This window comes from Myxine glutinosa, chromosome 1, assembly GCF_964187855.1.
Source record: "Myxine glutinosa chromosome 1, kmMyxGlut1.1, whole genome shotgun sequence".
Lineage (NCBI taxonomy): Eukaryota > Metazoa > Chordata > Myxini > Myxiniformes > Myxinidae > Myxine > Myxine glutinosa.
This window is the reverse complement of record NC_136261.1, coordinates 19,393,281-19,420,209: the sequence shown is the minus strand read 5'-3', so window position 1 is coordinate 19,420,209 and position 26,929 is coordinate 19,393,281. Positions and strand designations below refer to the sequence as shown.

General features: G+C 50.1%; 1 protein-coding gene across 4 annotated transcripts in view; it reads right to left on the bottom strand.

Annotated features, from left to right (window-relative positions):
* Window positions 1-26,929, bottom strand: part of LOC137421644 (adhesion G protein-coupled receptor L2) — a 568,677-nt gene that overhangs the window by 332,346 nt on the left and 209,402 nt on the right. For all 4 annotated transcript variants that reach the window (XR_010983380.2, XM_068107903.2, XM_068107911.2 and 1 more), the window contains one exon: window positions 3,348-3,543. Coding sequence is in view for 3 of the 4 variants with exons in the window: in XM_068107903.2 (XP_067964004.2) it covers window positions 3,348-3,543 (196 nt within the window). In the remaining variant the exon portion in view is untranslated. The remainder of the gene's footprint in view (window positions 1-3,347; window positions 3,544-26,929) is intronic.

The window sequence follows — 26,929 nt, the reverse complement described above, 5'->3', positions numbered from 1 at the left end:
ACGAGTCTGGGAAGGGATATAAAAAGATCTCCAAACAATTTGAAATCAAACATTCGACTGTCCGGAAGATCATCTACAAGTGGAGAAGATTCCAAACAACTGCAAACTTCTTCAGGCCAGGCCGCCCCAGCAAGTTCAGCCAGAGAGCAGACCGCAAGATGCTGAAAGAAGTCTCTAAGAACCCCAGAATGTCATCACGGGACCTACAGGTAGCTCTTGCCACTGTTGATGTCAAAGTGCACGAGTCTACCATTAGAAAGAGGCTGCACAAATTTGATCTTCATGGGAGGTGTGCCAGGAGGAAACCTTTGCTGTCCAGAAAGAACATCAGGGCAAGACTAAAGTTTGCCAATGAACACCTAGGCAAAGACCAGCACTTCTGGAACAATGTGCTCAGGACAGATGAGTCAAAGGTAGAGCTATTTGGCCACAGTGCCAGAAGACATGTTTGGCGAAAACCAAAGACAGCATTTGACCACAACAACCTGATACCAACTGTAAAGCATGGTGGTGGAAATATTATGGTTTGGGGCAGCTTTGCTGCATCAGGGCCTGGGCAGCTCACCATCATAGAATCCACTATGAATTCTTCATTGTACCAGAGGGTGCTTGAGGATAATGTGAGGCCATCTGTCGGGGAGTTGAAGCTCAACCGAAGGTGGACCTTGCAACATGACAATGACCTAAACATAGAAATCGTACCAAACTTCTGGTGTGCACATATCTCTCCCGTCGGTATGTCCTAAGGGTATTTTGTTTGAAAAATATCCCAATTTTTTTTGGGGGGGGAATTTTTTTGGGAATTTTTTTTTTTTTAACTGAAGTTTTCAACTTCAATTGTTTATAAAATGTAATATCACGCATATTACAAATACATTTGTGCATTATAATTGTTTGAATTACGATTGGTATAAACCATGACAAAACAGCAACTCATCGGGTTCTTGGTCACCTCTATTACCAAGGCCCTTCTCTCCCGATTGCTCAGTTTGACCGGGCGGCCAGCTCAAGGAAGAGTCCTGGTTGTTCCACACTTCTTCCTTTTAAGAATGATGGAGGCCACTGTGTTCTTGGGAACGTTCAATGCAGCAGAAATTATTTTGTAGGCTTCACCAGATCTGTGCCTCGACATAATCCTGTCTCTGAGCCCTGCAGGCAGTTCCTTCGACCTCATGGCTTGGTTTTTGCTCTGATATGCATTGTCAGCTGTGAGACAATGTCATCGCAAAGGGTCTGAATACTTATGTAAATGTGATATTTCAGTTTTTCTTTTCAATAAATTTGCAAAACCTTCTAAAATCCTGTTTTCTCTTTGTCATTATGGGGTATTGAGTGCAGATTGATGAGGGAAAAAATGAATTTAAACGATTTCAGCATAAGGCTGCAACATAACAAAATGTGGAAAAAGTGAAGGGGTCTGAATACTTTTTGAATGCACTGTACGTTATATGCACTACCGGTCAAAAGTTTTAGAACACCTCAATTTTTCCAGTTTTTATTGAAATCTACGCAGTTTAATGTCTCAATGTACTCTGAAATTAAGCATAGAACAAATAAACAATTGGAGATAAAAAAGAAATCACAGAATTATTTTGTTTGACAAAATTTAATATAAATTTTTGACTCAGCAAAGTCGCCACCTTTTGCAGATATAACCGCCGAACACACTAGTGGCATTCTTTCTACAATGGAAATCAAATATTGTTCGGGAAGTTCTTCCCAACACTGTTGCAGAAGTTCCCACAAATGTGTTGCACTTGTAGGTTGCTTTGCTCTCACCATTCTGTCCAGTTCATCCCAAACCAGCTAGATGGGGTTTAAGTCTGGAGACTGTGCTGGCCATTCCATGATTTGAAGCCTACCGTCTTGTTCTTTTCCTCGAAGGTCGTTTTGACATAGCCTGGAGGTGTGTTTAGGATCATTATCTTGCTGTAGGATGAACCCCTGACCGTCTATGCGTATACCAGAGGGTATTGCATGGCGCTGCAAAATGCTGTGGTAGCCCTTTTGGTTCAGGGTGCCAGTCACTCTGTGCAAGTCGCAGACTCTGGATCCAGCAAAAGAACCCCAGACCATCACACTTCCTCCTCCATGTGTGACAGTTGGTGTCACACACTGAGGTACCATCCTTTCGCTGACTTGATGGCGTACAAAAACCTGCATGATGAACCAAAGATTTCAAATTTTGATTCATCGGTCCATAAGACCTTCTTCCAGTCTTCATTAGTCCACTGGCGGTGCTTCATGGCCCAGGCAAGCCTCTTTTTCTTATTTTGCCATCTTAGCAATGGCTTTCTTACTGCCACTCGACCTGTCAAACCTGCAGCTCGAAGTCTTCTCTTCACAGTTCAAACTGAGACTTGCTTACTTCGACCCGTGTTAAGCTGTGCTTGAAGCTGTTGTCCTGTGAGCCGCCTATCACGCAAGCTATTGACTCTCAGAAACTTGTCTTCTGATTCTGCTGTGGCTTTGGGTCTGCCAGACCTCTTCCTGTCAGAGTTTCCTCCAGTTTCCAACATACTACTTCCTGCAGTGCAATATTGTCCAAATAATGCTTCAGAGGGTGTAATAACAATCTGTTCCAATACTGTTTGTAATCAAGTCATCAGCAGAGGTTGGGACACCTGTAGGAATTGTTTGCATCAACTTTTAAGGCTTAATTTACTTACATTGCTGCAGAACAGCTGTAAGTTGTTAAACCATTACTTGTTCCCCGAAGAAGGCCTTGTTTTACAATACAACTGTGCAATTTACATTATTTTCCCGTTTTTGCTAACCTAAACTTTTTTTTTAACCTCGGCTTACCTTTGTACCATTTTAGGTTATTCACTGGACATTAAATTTCAATAAAAACTGGAAAAATTGAGGTGTTCTAAAACTTTTGACTGGTAGTCTATATATGCATGGGTTATAATTGTGGATTCCTGTCGTTTGAAATCCTGACATATTTTCAACAAATACTCACGAAATGAATGATTTTACCAAATTAATGCATGTTGATGCAATTGAATAGGATTTCATGTTGGCCTTGATGGTTTAATTAAATGCTCTTTCATGGAATTCTCTCCGATTATACATTCACGAACATAACACATTCTTGTTTTTTACGCTTACTGATATGATATTCAAAAAGATAAATGTAATATTTTGCTGAATGGGAAGGATATGTCAAATTGAACGGCTATCCTACTCAATTCGGAAAGATAGTTAGAGGGTCATAAAATCATTTTTATTATTTTTATTTCTGTAATTTATTATTTTAAATGATTTTTTATTTCTCAACTGTGTAAAAGTGCATGTGCAGATGCAACGAGGCACACAGAGAAAGGAGGTGAGATATAAGTTACCGCAAAGAAGTGATTTTGAACGCCTCTGGCAGGAAACAGCGTACGTTGTGCATCTGGAAGGCATCCGCATCACAGACCTGAGGGTCCGTTCGCCCGTAGTTGGCATTCTCCACACGGATCACGTCATTACCAGGGCAACGCAGGCCTAAGAGATATCCTTGGCATGCAAGCTCCCTCCGAATCAGCCCAGTTCCACCTGCAAACAGCATCTTGTTACCAAGACCTAAAAACAACAAACCAAACACAGAGCCACAAGCATAATGGAGCAGGTATTTTTTTGGATAGTCCCATCTAGTATATTCCAGGTATGTTAACCGTTATAGTCTCCCAGAATGCATGGAAGCAACCCAACACTAAATCAACATAAAACAAGCAACACCCTCTTCATGCCATGGCAAATGCTACCGCTATCATTCATGCGACCTACTGTCTTCCTCCAAATTTTCTCATTAAACAACATCATTCGGGTGAACTCCTTTATCAACAATCTGTCTCTCTCAATTCCGCATTAATGTTTAATGTTCACCAACATTGAAGCTTTTCCATACATACTCATGTTCTCACCCCGTGATTGAATCGATAATGGCATGATCGGTAAGCAGACATTTTATTTATTTTACTCAAGTTCCAAGACTGTCCTTGCTTTTCTTTCTTGTTATGGCCTCTGCAACTGCAACACGTTATGGTCTATGCAACTACAACACGTTATGGTCTCTGCAACTGCAACATGTTATGGTCTCTGCAACTGCAAAACGTTATGGTCTCTGCAACTGCAACACGTTATGGCCTCTGCAACTGCAACACGTTATGGTCTCTGCAACTGCAACACGTTATGGTCGCTGCAACTGCAACACGTTATGGCCTCTGCAACTGCAACACGTCATGGTCTCTGCAACTGCAACACGTTATGGTCTCTGCAACTGCAACACGTTATGGTCTCTGCAACTGCAACACGTTATGGTCGCTGCAACTGCAACACGTTATGGCCTCTGCAACTGCAACACGTCATGGTCTCTGCAACTGCAACACGTTATGGTCTCTGCAACTGCAACACGTTATGGTCTCTGCAACTGCAACACGTTAGGGTCTCTGCAACTGCAACACGTTATGGCCTCTGCAACTGCAACACGTTATGGTCTCTGCAACTGCAACACGTTATGGCCTCTGCAACTGCAACACGTTATGGCCTCTGCAACTGCAATACGTTATGGGCTCTGCAACTGCAACACGTTATGGCCTCTGCAACTGCAACACGTTATGGCCTCTGCAACTGCAACACGTTATGGTCTCTGCAACTGCAATATGTTATGGCCTCTGCAACTGCAATACGTTATGGCCTCTACAACTGCATCTCTTATCTCCCCCCATCCAAAACCTTGATCTTTTCTACCCACGTTAAAACACCCCAAATCCGCCTCTTTAAATCCCCAACTTCTTTCCTGAAATTCCTAGAAGTGTTCATTTGCTTTATACTGTGTACTCCTCCCTACTCCCCCAGCCCTCCCCCTTCCACAGATCTACCGACGTCCCTGTTCTCTTCTGTTGTTGTGCTTGTGTGTTTCCCTCTCTCCCCCTCTTGTCTCCCGCTCCCTTCATTGCATGTTTTATGTGTCTGTGCATGTTTTCATGTACAATGTGTTAGTTCTTACATGAGCCTCGATTCTGTATACAACAAAAAAAAAAAAAAAAACACAAAAAAGCTAACGGCCGAATTTACGAAGGGGGATTAAGAGTTAGACTAGACGTGTGTAGAATCGCTAATTGTGCGATGATCACCTGTTCAAAGTTAATCGCCAATCACCAAAGAGTGTTTATCCAATGCAGGGTCAGAACCTCATCACAAGCGTTTAAATAACAAGGTGTGGCGGGCACAAGGGACAATAATTCCGCACACCAGTGGGTGGCGCGAGCGTCCAGGCGGGGAACGAAAACGCATGCCCCGCCTTTCGACCGATCGGCCACGCCCGGGGGCAAGGCGTGGCCTCGGGACATATATGCGGGCTCTAAGCTCGAGCCCGCCCAGTGCTGAAGTGCGAGCTCTTAATAAACTCTGTTTGTACCAACGCGTTGTGGCCTACCTCTCTGGCAATCGAGTCGTGTGTGCACAGCACCACACTGGTGACCCCGATTGGTTCAGCCGTTGCTGACCCCCGAACGCGCCATGGCTACCAACGCCATCGCCGTCAAACTCCCGGAGTTTTAGGAAGCACAAGCCGACGTTTGGTTTGTGCAGGCCGAAGCTCAATTTCAGCTCCGAGGCATCACGGCAGACGTGACCCGGTACGACCACGTGGTCGCCGCCCTCGGGCCCGGCACTGCCGCCCGAGTCGTGTCCATCCTTCGGCGCCCGCCGGGTGACAACAAGTACGTGGCGCTCAAACGTCTCCTCCTCGCCACGTTTGGGCTCACGGAGATCGAACGGGCCGACCGCCTCCTGGACCTGCCCGCCCTCGGCGACGCACGACCATCCGTCCGGATGGATTTCATGCTGTCGCTGCTTGGAGACCAGCGCCCGGATTTCTTGTTCCGCGCACTTTTCCTAAGCCAGCTACCTGCACAGGTGTGCCTCGTGCTGGCCGGTTCCAAACGAACGAAACCCCGCGCCCTGGCTGGAGAGGCCGACAAGTATTTTGCGGCCTGCGACACGCGGTCGGTGTACGGTGCTGCCGTAGTGGCTCCCGGTGCGGAGGCTCCAGCGCCCCCTGCTTCCCTCGTGGCCGCGGCTATGCCCCGCCCACTACTGCCGCCGCCACAACCACCGCCGCCGACACGACCGCCGCAGGGGCCACCGCCGCAAACCTGGTGCTACTACCATGCCAGGTGCTACTACCATGCCAGGCCGCAAGGCTAAAACGTGCCGCCCGCCGTGTTCTTTTGACAGGTCGGGAAACGACCGGCGCTCACTTGCAGCCATGAGCGTCGGACATTCCGGCAGCCTCCTGTTCATCACGGACACCTTGTCCGGGCGCCGTTTTCTTTGCGACACAGGAGCGCAGGTAAGCGTCCTCCCCGCCTCCACGTCCGACAAGCAAGTCGCGGGCCGGGGCCCCGCTTTGCTTGCCGCCAACGGTGCACCCATCCGCACATTCGGGAAGCATTGCCTCTTACTGCGGTTCGGAGGGCAGCGCTTTCAATGGTCATTCGTGACCGCCAGCATGCCATTGGCCCTGCTGGGCATGGACTTCCTATGTGCGCATGGGCTGTTGGTCGACGTGAAGCGCAGACGTCTCGTCCAGGCCGAAACCTTCAGCTCGCTCGTTTGTTCGCTGAGCGGCTCGTTGAGCGGCTCACTGAGCGGCTCACCGAGAGGCTTGCCAAGCGGCTTGCTGGAAGGTTCCGTCCCGGCGAGTTTAGTTTGCACGCTTCCGGCAGCGGACGACTTTACCCGCCTCCTAGCCAGTTTCCCGGCCCTCACGCGGCCCACCTTCTCAGCGGTGGCCGTTAAACACGGGGTGGAGCACCATATACCCACGGTCGGGCCGCCGGTCTACGCCCGGGCGCGCCGACTCGAACCCACGAAGCTCGCCGTGGCGAAAGCAGAGTTCGCCACGCTGGAGCGGCTGGGGATCGTACGGCGCTCCAACAGCGCTTGGGCTTCTCCTCTGCACATTGTGCCGAAGCCCGGTGGGGGATGGCGGCCGTGCGGGGACTACCGCCGGCTCAATGATGCCACCACCCCCGACTGTTACCCGGTCCCGCATATCCAGGACTTTTCCACCCTGTTGGCAAACACGACCGTGTTTTCCAAGGTGGACCTCATCCGGGGCTACCACCAGGTCCCCGTACAACCGGACGATGTCCCGAAGACGGCCGTCATCACCCCTTTCGGCCTCTTCGAGTTCCTGCGAATGCCTTTCGGGTTGAAGAATGCGGCCCAGGCGTTCCAACGGCTTATGGACAGCGTCTTGCGCGACTTACCTTTCCTCTTTGTCTACCTGGACGACATCCTAGTAGCGAGCGCGCACCGGGAGGAGCACCTGCTCCACCTCCGCACGCTTTTCGAACGCCTGGGCCAGCATGGCCTAATCATCAACCCCGCAAAGTGCCGTTTCGGCGTCGCCACCATCGTCTTCTTGGGGCACCGCATCACCAGGCACGGGGCCGTCCCTTTACCGGCCAAGGTGGAGGCGGTCAGGGATTTCCCGCGACCCCGCACGATCAATGGGCTCCAGGAGTTCCTGGACATGGTAAATTTTTACCACCGCTTCATGCCCCACGTCGCCCGGCTCCTCCGCCCCCTGCACGAGGCCCTCCGGGGCAAGCCGGGCAAAGGTGACATCGCCTGGTCGGAGCCGATGGCCGCGGCGTTTGCGGGCGCAAAGCTGGCCCTGGCCAACGCCACCATGCTGGCGCACCCGGCGCGCAATGCGCTGATCGCCCTCACCACCGACGCGTCGGACTACACGGTGGGCGCGGTGCACGAGCAGTGGGTGCGTGGTGCTTGGCAACCGCTGGCGTTTTTTAGCCGGCAGCTTCACCCGCACGAACGCCGCTACAGCACCTTCGACCGCGAGCTGCTCGGGCTCCACCTGGCGGTCCGACACTTCCGCCATCTGCTGGAGGGCCGCCCGTTCACGGCTTTCGTCGACCACAAGCCCCTTGTGTTCGCGATGGCCAAGGTCGCCGAGCCATGGTCGGCACGGCAGCAGCGTCACCTCTCTGCCGTGTCCGAGTATACGACGGACATCCGTCACGTGGCTGGTAAAGACAACCCGGTGGCGGATTCCCTTTCCCGGTCCGTCGCGCACGCGGTCCACCTCGGGATCGACTATGCCCGGATGGCGGAGGACCAGACCGCCGACCCCGGCGTCCAGGCCTTGCGGACCGCCGTCACGGGCCTCCGCGTCACTGAGGTGCCGTTCGACGCCGTGGGCGCGGCCCTCCTGTGCGACGTCTCCCTCGGCCGGCCTAGCCCCATCGTGCCCGCTGGCTGGCAGCGCCCAGTGTTCGATGCCATCCACGGCCTATCCCACCCGGGCACGAAGGCCTCCCAGAAGCTCGTCGCGGCGAAGTTCGTCTGGCATGGCCTCAGGAAGGACGTCCGCGACTGGGCCAGGACGTGCCTCGCGTGCCAGCGCGCAAAGGTCCACCGCCACACCCAGGCCCCGTTGTTCCCGTTTGCGGTGCCCGAGCATCGGTTCGACCACGTGCACGTCGACTTGGTGGGACCTCTGCCCCCCTCGCGGGGGTTCACCCACCTCCTCACCATGGTGGACCGCACCACACGGTGGCCGGAAGCCGTCCCATTGACGGCGACGTCTGCGGCTGATGTGGCGCAAGCCTTCATCGCCACTTGGGTTGCCCGGTTCGGTGCCCCCTCGGACATCTCGTCCGACCGTGGCCCCCAGTTCACCTCGGAACTCTGGGCCGCGGTGGCGCAAGGGCTCGGCATAAAACTACACCGCACCACGGCCTACCACCCCCAGGCCAATGGCCTGTGCGAGCGCTTTCATCGCTCGATGAAGGCCGCGCTCCGGGCCAGCCTCCGCGACGGCAGCTGGGCCGACAGGCTCCCCTGGGTCCTGCTGGGCCTCAGGACGGCGCCCAAGGACGACCTGCGCGCGTCCTCGGCGGAGCTGGTCTTCAGGCAACAGTGCGGGTACCGGGCGAATTCATCCCCGACTCCACGGCTCCTTGGTCCGCGGCGCAACAGCGCTCCGCCCTTCAGGAGACCGCCTGGAGGTTCGCCCCGGTGCCGACGGCACACCACGGATGCCCATCTTCCCACGTCGCCCCGGAGCTTCGCACGGCGGAGTACGTCTTCGTCCGGCACGACGCCCACCGGGCACCGCTGCGGCCCCCGTACGACGGGCCCTTCCGCGTGCTGGAGACCGGGGACAAATATTTCACCATCGACATCGGCGGTGCCCCGGATCGCATCTCCGTGGACCGCCTCAAGCCGGCCCACCTCGATCTGGACCACCCCCCGCAAGCAGCTCTGCCTCCGCGACGAGGCCGCCCCCCGGCGGTCGGACCCCCGGCACCCCCCAGCCCCGCTACCCCCCAGCCCTGCACGCATCGCCAGGGGGCGTTTCGGCCGGGTCATCCGGCTTCCCCGCAAACTCACCCTTCAGGTGCGCGGGAATTCTGGGGGGGCGTGTGTGGCGGGCACAAGGGACAATAATTCCGCGCACCAGTGGGTGGCGCGAGCGTCCAGGCGGGGAACTAAAACGCATGCCCCGCCTTTCGACCGATCGGCCACGCCCGGGGGCAAGGCGTGGCCTCGGGACATATATGCGGGCTCTAAGCTCGAGCCCGCCCAGTGCTGAAGTGCGAGCTCTTAATAAAGACTCTTTGTTTGTACCAACGCGTTGTGGCCTACCTCTCTGGCAATCGAGTCGTGTGTGCACAGCACCACAAAGGAATCTTTAACAGATCAGCAAGGGCATGTTTAAGAGTGTGTTTAAGGCCTTGAAGCAAGCGTTGCACGGCTTATAAATGGTAGTTTCTATGGGACTGTGAAAATGGATGCATTCGGTGTGGTTGAATTAGCTCAAGAGGAGGCAGAAGAGAATTTGTTCAACGTTAACAAGACTCTCGAAGGAATCATTTCATTGGCTGCTGAATCTCGTGCAAGATGGTCTGCATCAACCTACGATGAGGAGCAATGCACTGAAACACCTCCACAATTGTATGTTGCAAAATTCAGTGTACAAGTGATTTGTGAGAAGTAGTTGACATAAGATGAAGTCACTGAATGGAAAAACATTTATTAAACCTTTTTTTGGACTTGGCAGTTTTAACTGGACCAAACTGCAAATGAGAGGATTTATGTTTTTAATTTGGAAACTGAACAATCGGCTGTTATGAGACTTCTACTTCCATGCCTTGTGGGTATGTTGGCACACCACCATCACACAAGAAAACCATTATTTCCATGCCTTGTGGGCATATTGGCACACTACCATCATACAAGAAAACCATTACTTCCATGCCTTGTGGACATGGTGGCACACTACCATCATACAAGAAAACCATTACTTCCATGCCTTGTGGACATGGTGGCACACTACCATCATACAAGAAAACCATTACTTCCATGCCTTGTGGGCATGTTGGCACACTACCATCATACAAGAAAACCATTACTTCCATGCCTTGTGGACATGGTGGCACACTACCATCATACAAGAAAACCATTACTTCCATGCCTTGTGGGTATGTTGGCACACCACCAATCATACAAGAGAACTATTACTTCCATGCCTTGTGGGCATAAAAAAAACGAGGTGTGTGTGTGTGTGTGTGTGTGTGTGTGTGTGTGTGTGTGTGTGTGTGTGTGTGTGTGTGTGTGTGTGTCACTGAAGGAAGATACGAGTGCATTACCCGTAGGGCAATGTTCTAGTATCTTCCAAAGTTGTACAAGTGTTAATATTAAAACACATGGGAGGGATTGGAAGTGAGGCTTAAATAATAGTGCAGGCAGAAGACAAATGGAAAATGATGGAAATATCCAAGTTGATCCCACATTTGGAGATAAACCACGACAATGACCGATAACTGAGTATGGTAATGCCTGCGGAGCGAGACAATCTGCAAGGATGATTAGCATAAGAAGCTCATTTCATCGAGCCATGGACCAAAATTGTCGGACTATATATATATATATATATATATATATATATATACATACATACATATATATATATATCTATATATATATATCTATATATATATATATATATATATATATATATATATATATATATACAGTATATATATATATATATATATATATATATATATATATATATATATATATATATATATATATATATATATATATATATATATATATATATATATATATATATATATATATATATATATAGATATATATATATATATATATATATATATGCACAGACTTGGCATTTAATATGGATTTTTTTTTTGTGGGGGTGAACTTACTTTTCAAGATGTCTTAGAACCAAAAGTGCATTGGAATTATGTTGAAATTATTCCAGATTTTGTTAATGTGAACTTTAAAAGAAACAAAAACCACATTTGACATTTCGAAACAAATAAATTGATCCTTGAAAGTGATGTAAACTGATATCGAACTCAATTCATGGACAGTACTGTGTTAAACTTCTGTACGTTTTCCAGAAGTGTCTCTTTATTTTGCACATTAGCTCAAAAACTTTTTTAACAAAAACAAAAGTGAAATTACAACTGGGATTACGGACAGTAAAATTACAGTTCAGTACTTCGTGTAACCCCCACGAGCATTCAGGAGAGCACGTACACGTCGAGGCATGCTGTTCACGAGATTTGCCAAGGTTTGGACAGGAATCGCTTGCCATGCAGTGACAATAGCCTGCTGCAATTCACGCACAGAGGTCGGCTGCTGGTCCAAGTGGTCGATTTGACGCGTTAATTCTGCCCACAAGTTCTCTATCGGATTCATATCCGGGGACATGGCAGGCCACTCCATATGCTCTACACCACGGTCAGCAAGAAAGTGTTGGATCATGCGAGCACGATGAGGCCATGCATTGTCATCTTGGAAGACAAAGTTTCCTCAAAAGGCTACACGAGCAAATGGAAGCAATGTTTCTTCCAGAATGGCCCTGTACTTGAACTGGTTCAGGTTTCCATTCAGAACAACCAGGTCAGTTTTGCCCCCTGCATGAAAAGCAGCCCAAACGGTCACCCCACCACCTCCAGCTTGGACTCTTGGCACTATACAATCTTTGTTGTAGGCTTCATGCACTTGTCTGCACACTCGGACGCGGCCATCTTGTCGATAGACCCGAAATATAGACTCGTCACTGAAGATCACGTGATTCCAGTGTCCTGGCTGCCATTGACGGTGCTCTCTGGCCCACTGCAATCGGCGCTGGCGGTGTTGTCTAGTCAGGCGTGGCTTTCTCAGGGGACGCCTGGCACGATAGCCTGCTTGAACCAGTCGTTGGTTGACCAGCCTTCTGGATACAGGCACATTTGTCAGTTGCTGCCACTCAGCCCGAAGCCGATTAGCTGACTTGGTACGGCCATTGCGGACTAACCGGTGCAGCTAGCGATCATCCCTCCTTGTGGTTCTGCGGGGACGCCCTGGCCTCGGTATTGGAGTAGGGACACCCCTCTGAGCATTTCGTTTCAGGATCTTTGACACCTGACCTTGAGTGATGCCATGTTGCCGAGCAATAGCACGCTGTTTCATGCCGTAATTTCGTAAAGTCACCACTCCATGACAAACAGCATTGTCGAGTTGACGGACCAACTCCAGAGGAAGCGGCAATAACCTTTGTAGACGTGCAGCAGTTGTTTTCCACTAATACAGAACGCAACAACCCTTGTATACCCGACTGTGAAGCCAATCATCAAATGCACCTGTCCGTACATTTTCCCATGCCACCTGTGATATAATCCTGTTGTTGACTTCTTGCTGCGACAGACAATCAATGACATGGTTCTTTTAACAAATAAATCACCAAAGTGTAAAAGAAACTCACCAGATTGATATACTGAGTTAAGAAAGTAAACCCAAGTCAAGGAAAAAAAAATATTCCATATTAAATGCCAAGTCTGTATATATATATATATATATATCTATATATATAAATCTATATATATATTATATATATATATATATATATATATATATATAATTATATATGTATATATATATATATATATATGTGGGGAGCTGTTATTCCCCTCCCCCTTTGTTAATTCTTGCTGCTCTACCAATTACCAAGCATAACCAATTATATGTTTTGTTTTGACTGATTGCTGTATTCTTTTAAAATACTTAGTCCTTTCTTGTGCATTGAGGATGTGTAATACCCTAATAAGGAGTTCTGTGCTTGTGAGCTCTTGCCCTGTATTGGCATAATCCCTTGTTCCCCTTTTGTGGCCTTGGTTGCAGCTGCTATCTCTCAGCCTCCCACAAGACTTTGCCAATATCCTGTAGGCTGACACATTTATGAGTGTCCACTCCCTTTGTACTTCCCCAACCCAAGTCTCTATACAGAAAGTTGTAAACATGTTGCCACATATTGCTGACCATCTCCTTATCTGAGCTAACCCATGAGTGGCCTTGGATGAACTTCCTTTAACTAACTGAACAACAGGATGGGACTAATGGTGGGGGGACCAATGAGCCCATTCTTTCTCTGTATCTTGTGAGCTAAAGCCACACCCTAATATTCTTTATATATAGCAAGTTTAAATCGAATTACTTCAGAGCACCTTGTTGTAGTGTTGGTCATTTCGTGAGCTTCAAGCGACATTGTGTTCTCCGCAAGCTTGTGTAAACGAGTTCTAATAAATATATCCGTTGCTCCTTTCTCTGAGTCCTCTGAGTCCCAAGTTCTATGTCCCATTCCGACATATATATATATATATATATATATATATATATATATATATATATATATATATATATATATATATATAGATATATATTGTTGTAGGTGACGGGTCGCGCCTCCCGGCACGGCCGTCCCACGGGTGCAACGCCGGCTGGTTCGACACAGATCTCGGGTTACGCGCCTCTATCGCGATACCAAATTACACCTGTGCCTTGCCAGTTGGGGAGACACCCGTCGCTACAGGTTGGGTTTTGTCAGAGACCGAGCGAAGTCTGCCGCAACCTGTAGCCAGCTTGGTTTTAATTACAAATCGGATTGCTCTTCAATGCGACACAGATGAATGCAGTGCGGCAACTTCCATACGAATCAACCAGATTTAATGGGGGAACATTAGGGTACACAAAACAAGCAAGGCGTTCACGATAACATTATAATTCAACTATGAGTAATAACCCGCTCTTATCTAGGGAGCTACGATTAAGGGTTTCGCGGGGTGACCCTAACGAGATAAACCTTAGGCCTGGACAACATTCATACAAGACAGGGGGGTACTTGGTGGTGTTGATGGACGAGAGGTGAAGATGTGAAAAGGGCGAATGCAGCTCGTAACAAGCCGATGGCGCCGGATTCGAAGGCCCCGCTTGGGCCTGCAGTCTGCCAAATGGCGGCCCGCCCTCTTATCGGCCACGCATCAAGCGTCGTGAAATGGCGGCCACCCGCTCTCCTTATCGGCCACGCGATCAGCACGATTGTCGAACTCCCTTCTTCCGAGAGAGAGAGAACTCCGTTATTCTCACTCGCCTTGGTGGTTCTCGTTCTTCCGGTTGCACTCGCTTTCAACCCAACCGTTCAGCAAACACATGCACAGCTCACTCCAAGCGCCCCGTCGAACCGCCGCGTGCTTTTCCGTTTCTCCCGCTCAACCACGCGCGGAGAGAGCTCTCCGGCAGGAACCCGCCGCGAAGGCCTGTCCACACGCCATCCGCGCATGCGTCTTTTCCACCTCCTCCCTCGCACGTCCTCAGCGACTCTCTTGGAAGCGCCGCTTCCGGTTTTTTGACGGCGCTTGTCGTTTTGCTAGCAAAATCGCGCTTTCTCACGTCAATCCATCGCCTCGATCATGGCATTGCAAACGAGGCCGGTCTTAATGGAACTTGCACCTTGTTTGATTGTCAAGATGTAATTAAAAGGGAACCGTCTCTTGTACACCACCAATGCACCACACAAAACAGCCTGCTACACCTTCCGACACAAAACTACCATCCCAGTACAGACGATCTATGGTAAACATACATCTAAGAGGGGACCTGAACTAATTCTATATTTAATAAACCACTAAGGGCCATTTCCGCAACACTACCCCCACCTTTCTCCCGAGGCTCTCCCGAGCCTCCACGAGGGGCAGCCCGCGGGAATGGCCCTGTCTAACGTACAGCACAAATCTCCCATTTACTCTAACCCACAACATTGCAAGCACTTAACTCCAAGAAGCAAAGTATCAGTAAGATTGGCATGTCCCTATCCTAGTGTGTCGGATCACTAATCTAACAAACACATCCACACTCTATGCACAATACTTAACATTCTAATTATGCATTTGCGCAGGAGGGCATTCAATGTTACTTTCAACACCAATATTCACATCGGAGCAAGACATTCAGAGTTTCAAAGCTTCTTGACGTGTTCGCTCCTTCACGCCTCCTCCCGGCAGTGTTGTGTCTTCACCCCAGAGGGGTTTCCTTACTTCGTGGCCTTATTGGCCTCTCACCAGGTGAGTTCAGTCGGCCCAGTGGCCTAATCTCACAAAGAGTCCTTCGGCCCACTGAGCCCACAAGACGGCATGAATCTTCGGCTGCAACAGCCCGCAAAAGCACTTTGGCCTCCATGGCCCACAAAAATGCTTCGGCCCACATGGCACACAAAAATGATCTCTCGGCCACAATGGCCCACAACCGAGCAACAGCAGGCAACAAGCCCTGCCTTGGACAGCAGGTGGCACAGTTCTATCGATGGTAAGCAAATGCAGTCTGGAGGCATTCTTGAGGGTGCAAGTGGGGGTGATGACCTCAGCCCAGGCAAAATGAAGAGTACCCTTAACCTTCCTTGCCTGACTTATCTTGGTACGACTTGTTTTAGTATGGTCTTCTTAAAAAGTCCTTTCACTTTTTAGCTGACAGGATGGTGTGCTTCTTAATCAATTGTTATCTGTGTGCTCATGACACACTGGTGGCTTCTCTGGCACTTGGAGAGGGCGACCGAACCTGGCCCTTGTTCACAAATTTCCCATCAACACGACTCGTACCAGGTGTCACACATGAATGGTGCGGAGGAGAGTTCATCGAACCTAACCTTTTACTTGAAGCTCTAACCAATGGCACAAACCCTGCCATTGCCACAATGATCCTAATGACCCATTTTTCCCAACCTGGCACACTGTTCCATTCTTTTAAACCTGGGCAAGGCCCTTATTTGTCTCTTTTTCTTCACTTGGTGGTGCCAGGCATAACTCATTGGCTGGGGAGTGTGACTACAACTAGGCCTCTTTGCCTGCTTCCAATAGGTGGTGGGGGACACCCAGCGACCTCGGGGTTCACCTGAGCGCGCCTCTGGCGCTCCTAAATAAGGGGTGGCTCTCTAGCCCCCACATTGTGCTCTCTTAGCACTCTAACCGGGTGGCTCTCTAGCCCCCACACCATGCTCTCCAAGCACTCTAACCGGGTGGCTCTCTAGCCCCCGCACTGTGCTCTCTTAGCACTCTAAACCCTACTGTCTGGTGTCCCCTCCCGACTCACCAACTTCCAATACCATGTCACACTCCCAGCCAGTACCACCATACCTTGGCTGCACCTACCCCTAGCAGTCCGCCTGCACAATGGAACAGCAGCCAGAATCCACGTCAAATCCACTAAGTCCCCCTAACCTACACTCACTTGGTTAGGAGACTCCTACCAACAGGGTACATTGTTCGCACTCACTCTCCTCATTCACACAATCACGCCATTCATCCCAAACACCTTCGTCATTCATTCCACAGTGCCACACACCCAGTCCACAACACCATCCAACACCTTCCACTTTTTGCAGGGGTGTTTAACGCCCTGTCTGTCATGTCCCCACTATTTCTCTCACTTTTTTTTTTTTTTTTTTTTTTAAATAGTCACGCACATCCACTTGTGCCACTCTTGTCTCTTCTGTCAGTCTCTCAATTTGCAATCTCTCTCGATATTATTTTCAGTCAAGAATTCCCTTTTTTTTTTTTTTCTTTCCAATCTGGCCTGCTTCTGTGGCTCATTGGAAAGGGAGTGAGGGAAGGAATCCCTCATTACCCCTTACATGGCCCCGCCGCCTTTCCGCCACGGCTCATAAGGGTCACGTCTCAATTGGGGTCGTGGTCCACCCCCTCCTTTTCTCCAGGGTTCGCGGAAGTCAGGTAGACCCCACTTGGGGGAGCGGCCTCCCCCTCTTCTCTTTAATTCCCTGAAGACAGGTAAATCCCATTTAGCTAGCCGAACCCCTCGTGTCCTCAGAGAGGTCCGATGACCAAGGGACACCTGGCGGTGTCGTTGCTGGGCCCCTCTTGTTCGAAAATGGGTCCAGGGAGTATGTGACGCATGCCAACGCCGCCTGCTACGCATCTGCGCTCTACCTCGAAGTTCCTGTGAAGCTGAGGGAGAAATTACAATCCCCTTTCTAAAGCCTGCTCCTGGTGGAATTTCTATTTCCCCTTGCACCTCGAACCTATTTCCTACGTCACCACTCATTCCATGCTCCGCACTCACACACGTTTCGGCCTTGACAGCACACCCCGGTGCTGTAAACTGGACTATGGGCTCACAGCATTCATCCACAGGCATTCCATCCACACATTCAGGTGTCACGCATACGTGCACCCCATCGGACGGAGTCTCTTGATTAACATCAAATCCAATTGCGAACTTAAGCTCATCGTCCGCACCATGTATGCAGATGCCCACGTACCTGCTTCGTTCCAAAGTCACATCGGTCCGGTCGCTCATCATTGGTTCGCCACACTCCTCTGGGCCTGTCAGCTTCACTTGCTGGACCTGCTCAAAATGTGTTTCATGAGTCAACAACCCCGTATACTCCCTCCATGTCTCCATCACCAGGGTTTGCTCCAATTGTTGTTTCATTCGACGAGTGATGCCAATCAAGTCCTGCACCACTAACATTCCTCCCTGTGATGACGTCACACATCCCACATTATTGTGCTGCCCTACTTCCTGGCTCCATTTTCTTTCCCAGTTGAGTCGTTCTTCCTCTCTGAGCCTTTTTAGTTGTTCGTTACCTTTCCGGAGTCTTTCCATCTCTGCGGACTCCACCCTTGCTTTCTCCTTTAATTGGTCAATTCCCGATTCATATTCCTCTTGTTTCTTATGCCACCGTCCCTCTTGTGCTTCATTCTCCAATCTCGTCGTTTCTCTCAATTGATTGATTTCCTTTTCCTGCTTCATTCGTTGTTCTTTCATTACACGTTCATCCATCTCATTCTTTGACCTTGCTTTGGCTTCTGCCTGTTCGATCTGCACAGTGTAGTTCCTTTTTAGTTGATCAATTTCAAATTCATATTCTTTTTGTTTCGTATCCCATCGTCTCTTTTGTTCTTCATTCTCCAATCTCGTCGTTTCTCTCAATTGATTGATTTCCTTCTCCTGCTTCATTCGTTGTTCTTTCATTACCCTTTCATCCATGTCATTCTTTAACCTGGCTTTGGCTTCCATCTGTTCAATCTGCACAGTGTGGTTCCTTAACGTTTCCTTCTCCGTCCTCTCTCTTTCCTCACTTAACATCCTCAGCTTGTTTTGTAATTCCCTTTCTTTGTTTTGGTGTTTCTGTAACTCCATCCCATTTTTTAGTCTTGCTTTACCTTCTATCTGCTCAATCTGCCCAGTGTGTTTCCTTAACATTTCACTCTCCATCCTCTCTTTTTCCTCACTTATCTCCTCTACTCTTTCGCATGCTTCCTCTCTCCTTTTGTCCATCCTCTTCCCGTATTCCTTGCTACTTTCCATTTGACGTGCCAGTTCATTTCCTCTGTACTCTGATTCCCGAAACTGGCTTGATTTCTCAGACAATTCTTCCTTCAGTTGTTCCAATTCCAAATCGTGTTCCTCTCTTTCCTTTTCCAAGTTCTCCCGATCCCGGGAGTTTCTGCTTTGTTCTTTCTCTATTCTCTTGTTCAGTTTGCTCTTCTCTTGTTCCATGTATTCCTCCCCTCTTTTTATCTTCTGTTCTAGGCTTTCCCTTGTCTGATCACCGGATCTTACCTTTTCCTTCAGTTGTTCCAACTCATGGGTACTCCCCTCTACTTTCCTCTTTTCTCCCTGTAGTACCTGGACTTTTTCCACCAATTGATTCCCTATGCCTTCCAATTCGAGAATCCGTGCTCGTTCCCATCTGGAATCTGTGTTGTCTCGCAATGCGCCGGCCAAGGCCATTTCCGTCCAGTGAATTCGTTCCTGTGCATCGACCAATTGTTGTGACTCCCTTTGCTCCTCATTTTCCTGAACCTCACTTGCCTGCTGTAGTGCCTCATGCAATTTCGTGTGTAACTCCCCAATATAATCCTCCTTACACTCCACCTGCTCCCAGGCATCGTCCAATCGTGCATGAAGCTCGTTAATGTACGCATTGTCGTCCTGCTTATTTTGCCATGACGCATGCTGTGACCACGTGGTTTGGATCGGTGGGTGGGAGCGTTTTCTTCGTGATGTGCGGCTCGTTGCACTCTTAATACCAATTCTCTCCCACCTCGTGTCACGCTGCTGAGCCGCGCAGCCATTTTGCGACTCCATCTTCCTTTATAAATTACGAAGTTTGACACCCAATCCACTCAAAATAAAAATGAAACCAAATTTGGAATTTGCGAGCGACGTGTTTTTTTTTTTTTTTCTTTACGCGCCTCTCACAATCGATGTTCGGGGTGCGAAATGCACCCCAGGTCCAAATCCTGACTCCTGACACCAGTGTTGTAGGTGACGGGTCGCGCCTCCCGGCACGGCCGTCCCACGGGTGCAACGCCGGCTGGTTCGACACAGATCTCGGGTTACGCGCCTCTATCGCGATACCAAATTACACCTGTGCCTTGCCAGTTGGGGAGACACCCGTCGCTACAGGTTGGGTTTTGTCAGAGACCGAGCGAAGTCTGCCGCAACCTGTAGCCAGCTTGGTTTTAATTACAAATCGGATTGCTCTTCAATGCGACACAGATGAATGCAGTGCGGCAACTTCCATACGAATCAACCAGATTTAATGGGGGAACATTAGGGTACACAAAACAAGCAAGGCGTTCACGATAACATTATAATTCAACTATGAGTAATAACCCGCTCTTATCTAGGGAGCTACGATTAAGGGTTTCGCGGGGTGACCCTAACGAGATAAACCATAGGCCTGGACAACATTCATACAAGACAGGGGGGTACTTGGTGGTGTTGATGGACGAGAGGTGAAGATGTGAAAAGGGCGAATGCAGCTCGTAACAAGCCGATGGCGCCGGATTCGAAGGCCCCGCTTGGGCCTGCAGTCTGCCAAATGGCGGCCCGCCCTCTTATCGGCCACGCATCAAGCGTCGTGAAATGGCGGCCACCCGCTCTCCTTATCGGCCACGCGATCAGCACGATTGTCGAACTCCCTTCTTCCGAGAGAGAGAGAACTCCGTTATTCTCACTCGCCTTGGTGGTTCTCGTTCTTCCGGTTGCACTCGCTTTCAACCCAACCGTTCAGCAAACACATGCACAGCTCACTCCAAGCGCCCCGTCGAACCGCCGCGTGCTTTTCCGTTTCTCCCGCTCAACCACGCGCGGAGAGAGCTCTCCGGCAGGAACCCGCCGCGAAGGCCTGTCCACACGCCATCCGCGCATGCGTCTTTTCCACCTCCTCCCTCGCACGTCCTCAGCGACTCTCTTGGAAGCGCCGCTTCCGGTTTTTTGACGGCGCTTGTCGTTTTGCTAGCAAAATCGCGCTTTCTCACGTCAATCCATCGCCTCGATCATGGCATTGCAAACGAGGCCGGTCTTAATGGAACTTGCACCTTGTTTGATTGTCAAGATGTAATTAAAAGGGAACCGTCTCTTGTACACCACCAATGCACCACACAAAACAGCCTGCTACACCTTCCGACACAAAACTACCATCCCAGTACAGACGATCTATGGTAAACATACATCTAAGAGGGGACCTGAACTAATTCTATATTTAATAAACCACTAAGGGCCATTTCCACAACAATATATATAGATATATATATATAGATATATATATATATATTGTTGCGGATATGAGGACTGTATTTTTTTGATTGTGTGTATTATTATTATTGTTATTCTGCGCCTCCTGCCTCCGGAGCTGTGTAAAGGTCAAAGGGCGTCCCATAATTAGTCCAGAAAGCATCCACACCACAGCTAATCATAGAATACCCCTGTTTGATAGCTTATATCTTATTATGTGTTTTAGGGTAAGGCTGTGTCTCCCATTAATTGAAATACTCCATTGCACCAGTGAAAGAGATAGATTTCCTTCATTCCCACTCCCAAAACTTCCATTCCCCCTTTTCGTCAATTGCCATTCGCATTGCCAACTGCATTTTGGGCGGTTTTCTCTTCATCCGCCATTGACCACGAGGCAGGGTTGGGGAAGAAAGGCGGGTCCCCACCTCGTCATAGAGGGGAGGAGTGAGTCAGCCCCACTCAACCAACCACGAACAAGGGGTTGGACTTGGAGAGGGTGTGGAGAGAAACATCGAGGAGGTTCGCGAAGGTTGAGGGGCGGGGCCTATATAACCCACGGCAGGGCGTTTCAAAAAAAGATGAACCATTACAGGGAGACGAGAGGAGGTCTAAAGAGATGAGCTTTTACAGAGAGACGAGAGGGAGTCCAAGGAGTTGAGTCCGAGAGAAGTCCAGAGTTGAGCTGCAGATCGAGCCACCGCAACAGCATTTTACTGCAGCTGGAGCCACCGAAACTGCAGCCACAGCAGCGTGAGGCCTGGACGGCAGTTTGGAGCAGGGCCGCGAAGGAGCGGCGGCTGCCCAGCGAGTCGATCGTGCTGCAGGACCAGTTGGACCTCCCTATCCCGCCAGCCATCCACCAGCCACCCACCTGCCATCCCTATCATCATTCCCCGTGTAAGTGTGCTCGTAGTCTGTCTTTTGTCTTGTCCCTGGGTTAATTAAGACTGTAGGTAAGCTAGCGTTGCACTGTGTATCTAATATCTTCTGTAAATAAACGTGACTGCTTTCTTCTTGATTATATGTGTAAATAATAAATCCAATTACTCTTCTGTACGTCTTCTCGTCTTATTCCTTTTCCTCTTTGTATTCGGTCGCTTTAGAGTTTTCCATATTGAGCAGCCGCGGTGCGATACGGCCAACGTTTGGGTGGAATCGGGTTCTAGTCGGGGAATAACTGTTCGGTCGCGGTAATACCACCGCTCGGTCAAAATAACATCTTTAACTGCGCCCGTAACAATTGGTGTCAGGGAGTGAGATACGGACCCGAAGCGCGCTTAACGCGCTCAAAATTACAAGCTGCTGGAAATTTGTGTTGTTTTACAAAAACCCGAATTTTGAAATCGCGCCATGGCTGGTCAAGGCGATCGGATGCCGGTGGGTGAGCTAGAGGAGGGGTTAGGAGTAACCCAGGATCAGAGGGACGAAGTAGAGGAGAACATTGGCAATGTGGTTGAGGGAGTATCAGACGCGCAAAATGGCGCTCTCGCGCACGAGGTTACGGGCACGCAAAATGGCGCCTCGCACATGGCTGCGGGGACCGCGCCCGCGACCGTAGCAGCGCCGCCGTTGGATTTGAACCTTTTGTTCCTACAAATCGTGACAGTACCCTTTGTACTACCAACGGTGGTCCAAATGCAAGCCTTCATGGCCGAAATGAATGCAAAAATTGATAGGATGGGGGCCGATTGGGAGGAAAGGGAGCAGAGGGACAGAGACCGCAGGTTGGGCGAGCAGGTTCCATGGGTGCACGAGGAGGTAAAGCAGGTCGAGAAGCGCTGGTTGAGCGAAGCGGAGGAAAGCACGGGTACAATGACGGGGGTAGAAATCGCGACACGGGGTTTGGAAAAGCCGGCGACCGCTGAGGTAGAGGAGGGTGTTTTATTAAAGCCAGCGGTCGTCGAGGTGAATAAAGAAAAAGCAGTGCTGGGAATTAAAATTGAAGAGATGACGGAGGTAGCCCGGGAATTGCAGGGAGAAATGGAAAATGTGCAAAGTCCCTGCTCACATCACAATGCTGTGCTTAACCCGAATGGAAGTTTGCAGGTTTTGGTGCAGGGAGGAAGAAGAACCCTGAAGGTGAGACGTGCTGTGTATTGTGCGGGGAGATTTTGTAAGAGGATGTTTGGCGACAAAAGAACTTTCGCGCGCTTGGGATCGAGGAGGCATCCGGGCGTTGGTGAAGGGTCCCGTGTGAGTAAAAATGGCACGCGTGTGAGGAAAAAGTGTGCGTCAAAGGGTGAGCGTGTTACGAAGCGCGAGTGTGATACCGAGTGCGAGCGAGAATGCACGTCGGGGTGTACGGGGTGTGACACAGGGAGTGAGAGCAATACGGAGTGTACGTGCGAGGGTGAGTGTGACACGGAGAGTAAGGTGGTGGTGGAACGTGTGCGAGGAAGCACACCTGAGTTGGTGGTAGCGCGAGTGTGGGAGAGCCCATGTGAGCGCGTTAGTGGGTGGATGCCAGAGTGCACGCCCATGGTGAGTGTTACGGAGGACGTAACGGAGGAGAGGTGTGGACCGAGGTGTGCGCAAGAGTGTGCGCGAGAGGAGTGGTGTGTAACAGGGAGAGCGTTGGTGGAATGTACGGACGGCGTTGAAATGCCGGGTTTTGTGAGGGTGAAAGGGGTAGCGTATGCGTGTGAGCATGCCGGTGAAGCATCGACGGTAACCGGGTTAGCGGTTAGAGCGACGGATAGCCGATGCGAGCACTCGGTGCGAGGAGCCCTTTGTTGGATGCGAGGCCCGGCGCGGATCGAAGCTGCGTCGTTTCTCTTCGAAGCGTCGTTGCCGATTCGGGCTTGGCCCCGCCCCGCACGGTCGAGTCCGGGCTTTGTCGGGCGAGGCGACCGGTCCGGTTCAAGGGCGAGTGGGAGGAAGCGGACCGGTGCCCCCTCGCGGGGACGGGGTTCCGACCGAGGGAGATTGAGCCATCGGGCCCGGGACCGCAAGGTGCCGCACCGAGATGGTGCGTGGAATCTCGGCCCGACCAAACCACCTCCCTTGAACCGAAAGCCGGACGGATTCAACCTGCAGGCGACCAAACCAACCGCATTCATTGCTCGGCTGTACGAAGCCGAGCTTTCGAAGTGAATTGGCGCACCGAGAGGATCTAATAAGTAGACGGGTGATGAGGTTAGTGGTTTGGACCCAAAATTAGAAAAAAGCAAAATTTGATGATTGGTACGGTGATTGGCAGATGATTGGCAAAATTTTTGATTTGTGGAAATTGGACGATCAAAATTGAGAGTGGGACGCCCCCGATGTGGTGGGATGGCCAATCCACCATCCCTCACAGGGGGGGGGGGCAAAGGAGCACTAGATTTATGGGGTTGATGGCAGTGAAAACTAGCCCGGGAGGGTTAAGATATATCGTTTGTAGGGATCTAGCGAAGATGACATTAGGTAACGTTAAGGTTAGTTAGTGACAAGGATACCTGTAGTGGGGACGCAGGTAGATTAGTGTGGATGATAATGACGTGGTATGTGCTTAGTTTAAAGGGAAGACGGGGAGCACTAAGTTAGCAGGGCAACAGGTAGTTCAGATGATGCCGTGTGAGTGTTGGAGGTGTATTCAAGTGTATCGAGCAGTGTGTGAGGATTGAACAGGTGTGATTGAACAGGTGTGATTGCACAGGTGTGCAACTGAACAGGTGGATGGAGCAGTGTATGAGTAAGAATGATAGTGATGGTGATGTGTGTTGTGTTGACCAAATGGTCCAGGAAGGAAGGAGGGTGCAGGTGGCACCAGGTGTGAGTGCACAGGTGTGTACCAACAGGTATGGAGAACAGGTGTGTGGAATACATGGTAGTGTGGAATATCTGGAGTATTGGAATGGATGGTCGTGGAGTGAGTATGGTGGAAATTATGGAGTGGAGTGGATGGTGCGAAGGTGTGAATGGGGGAAGAGTGGACCCCCATCACGGATACCCGGGGCGGGTAGTGTAAGTGTTAGGTAGAGGGTATAGGTAAATTGTGGTTGGATATTGGCATCTGTGGTGCGGGTGAGAGAATGGTATTTGGATGGGTGCATTAGTGTTGTGGAAATGGCTGGGCGTGTAGCCTGTTAGTGTGTGTAGTTGGTTTGGGCACTCCACCACTGTGAGGATGTCGGCCAGGTGAGGCCGCAGGTGGGCTCTGGGAGCCGGTAGTAGTTGTTGTGGATGGGGCCCGAGGATCCGGAGGACGGACCCGGGTAGCCCAGTGCCAGAGGGCACCAAGGGGTGACAGAGCCAGGAGGGGCCTTCCCCAGTTAGATAGGTTAGGTAAGGAGCAGGTAAGCTCGGGAGGCAACTGCAGTGGTGGAGGTGTGCAGGTGGGTAGACCTGCTGGGAGAGCTACACGTCACAGCCCAGAAATTGTGCAAGGGCACTGGGAGATGAATCGGGGGAGTGAGACCCCAAATTGAGCAGCACCACAGTTTGGTCAATGGGAATTGGTTATTAGAACCCATAGTGTAAGTGGCCAATGGATTGGCAGGGAAAAACCCCGGGTAGTGTAAAGTGTGTTAATGTCATTTAGAGGATAGTTAGGATTGGAGTCTCCTCACACCATCTGCATCCACTCACCTGAGGTGACAGGTACTCCACACCATGCCATGTTTTGATTATTTTTTATGTGCAAATGTTTGGAATGTGAGACGCATCATGACGTGGGTGTGACATTGTGCTTTGTGTTCCATCTCTTCCTCCTTATGAGGATTGATGATGAATTGATGATGGCAAATTTTGGATAGTGGGATTGTGGTGACGAACTTGGTCTAAGGGAAATATGGGGAAGACGTGACAGTAGTGACGAATTTGTAATGTGTAGATTTTGTACATATGGGGTAAGGGCAAGGGTAGTGTAGGTGACAGGGGGGTGACGTACGGTAGGGACGAGCTTTCTCACTTCGCCCTCCGTACGCATTTCGCCTTGCATTGCCTTATTGATGTGTACCCTTGTGACCTTACCCCTCGCTCATTTGTCTCTTTTGTCTCCCACATGACCTGTGCGCCATTGGGCGCCGAGGGAAGCGTGCGTGAGTCCTCCATTGTGCGCCCAGAATTCCCAGAACCAGCTGTCTGCATCGATGCACCACATTATGGACCACATGTCGGTGGCCTAGCACCACTTATGGACCCCATGGGTTGGGGCATGGCCCCTCTGCTGGAACCGGCCATGAGGGCCCGAAATCTTGCTGGCGGACCTTGGCCACAGGGCACCGATGCCCCACAGGTGAACCACACTAGTCGGCCCTGTGGGCCATACAACAACAACAACAACAACAACATGCATTTTAAGGCCATGTTCCCTGCTAGAGCGGGGGTTAGCCTTGCGGTCCCCATGACAATCTTCTCCATTTTGCCCAATTTTCTGCATCTCTCCTTGTTAACCCCCTTGCCCGCATTTCTTCTTCCACCATCTTTAGCCAAGTCGTTCTCGGTCTTCCCCATCCTCTACTTCCTTCTACATTAACTTCCATCACTCTTCTCAACCAGTCACTTTCATCCTTCCTCAATACATGACCAAACCATCTCAACCTGTTCCTCTTCACAGCATCAATCACAGGCAATATTCCCATCATCTTTCGCAATTCATCATTTGTCTTCCTCTCTCTCAACGATACTCCGCACATCCATTGAACCATTCGCATTTGCACCCTTTCCAGCCTTCGTTGCTGCTCTACGTTCATTACCCATGTCTCGCTCCCATAAATCATAACACTTCTCACACATGCAGCATACACCTTTCCCTTCAGCTTCAGCGACACTCTCCTCCTCATCAGCACGCCACTCAGTTCCCGAAACTTCTTCCATGCACATCTCACTCGAGCAACCGTTGCCGAGTCTGATCCACCTTCTCCATTCAGCATGTCTCCGAGGTAGCAAAATGTTTTCACACCTTCCAGCTTCACGCCGTCTCCAAGATCCAACTCAACATTTCCTCCATCTGCAGCTCCCTCTGTGCACACCTTACATTTGTATGTAGCTGCCACACTGGTTAATGACCCTCTCAGACCACTACATTTTTGAT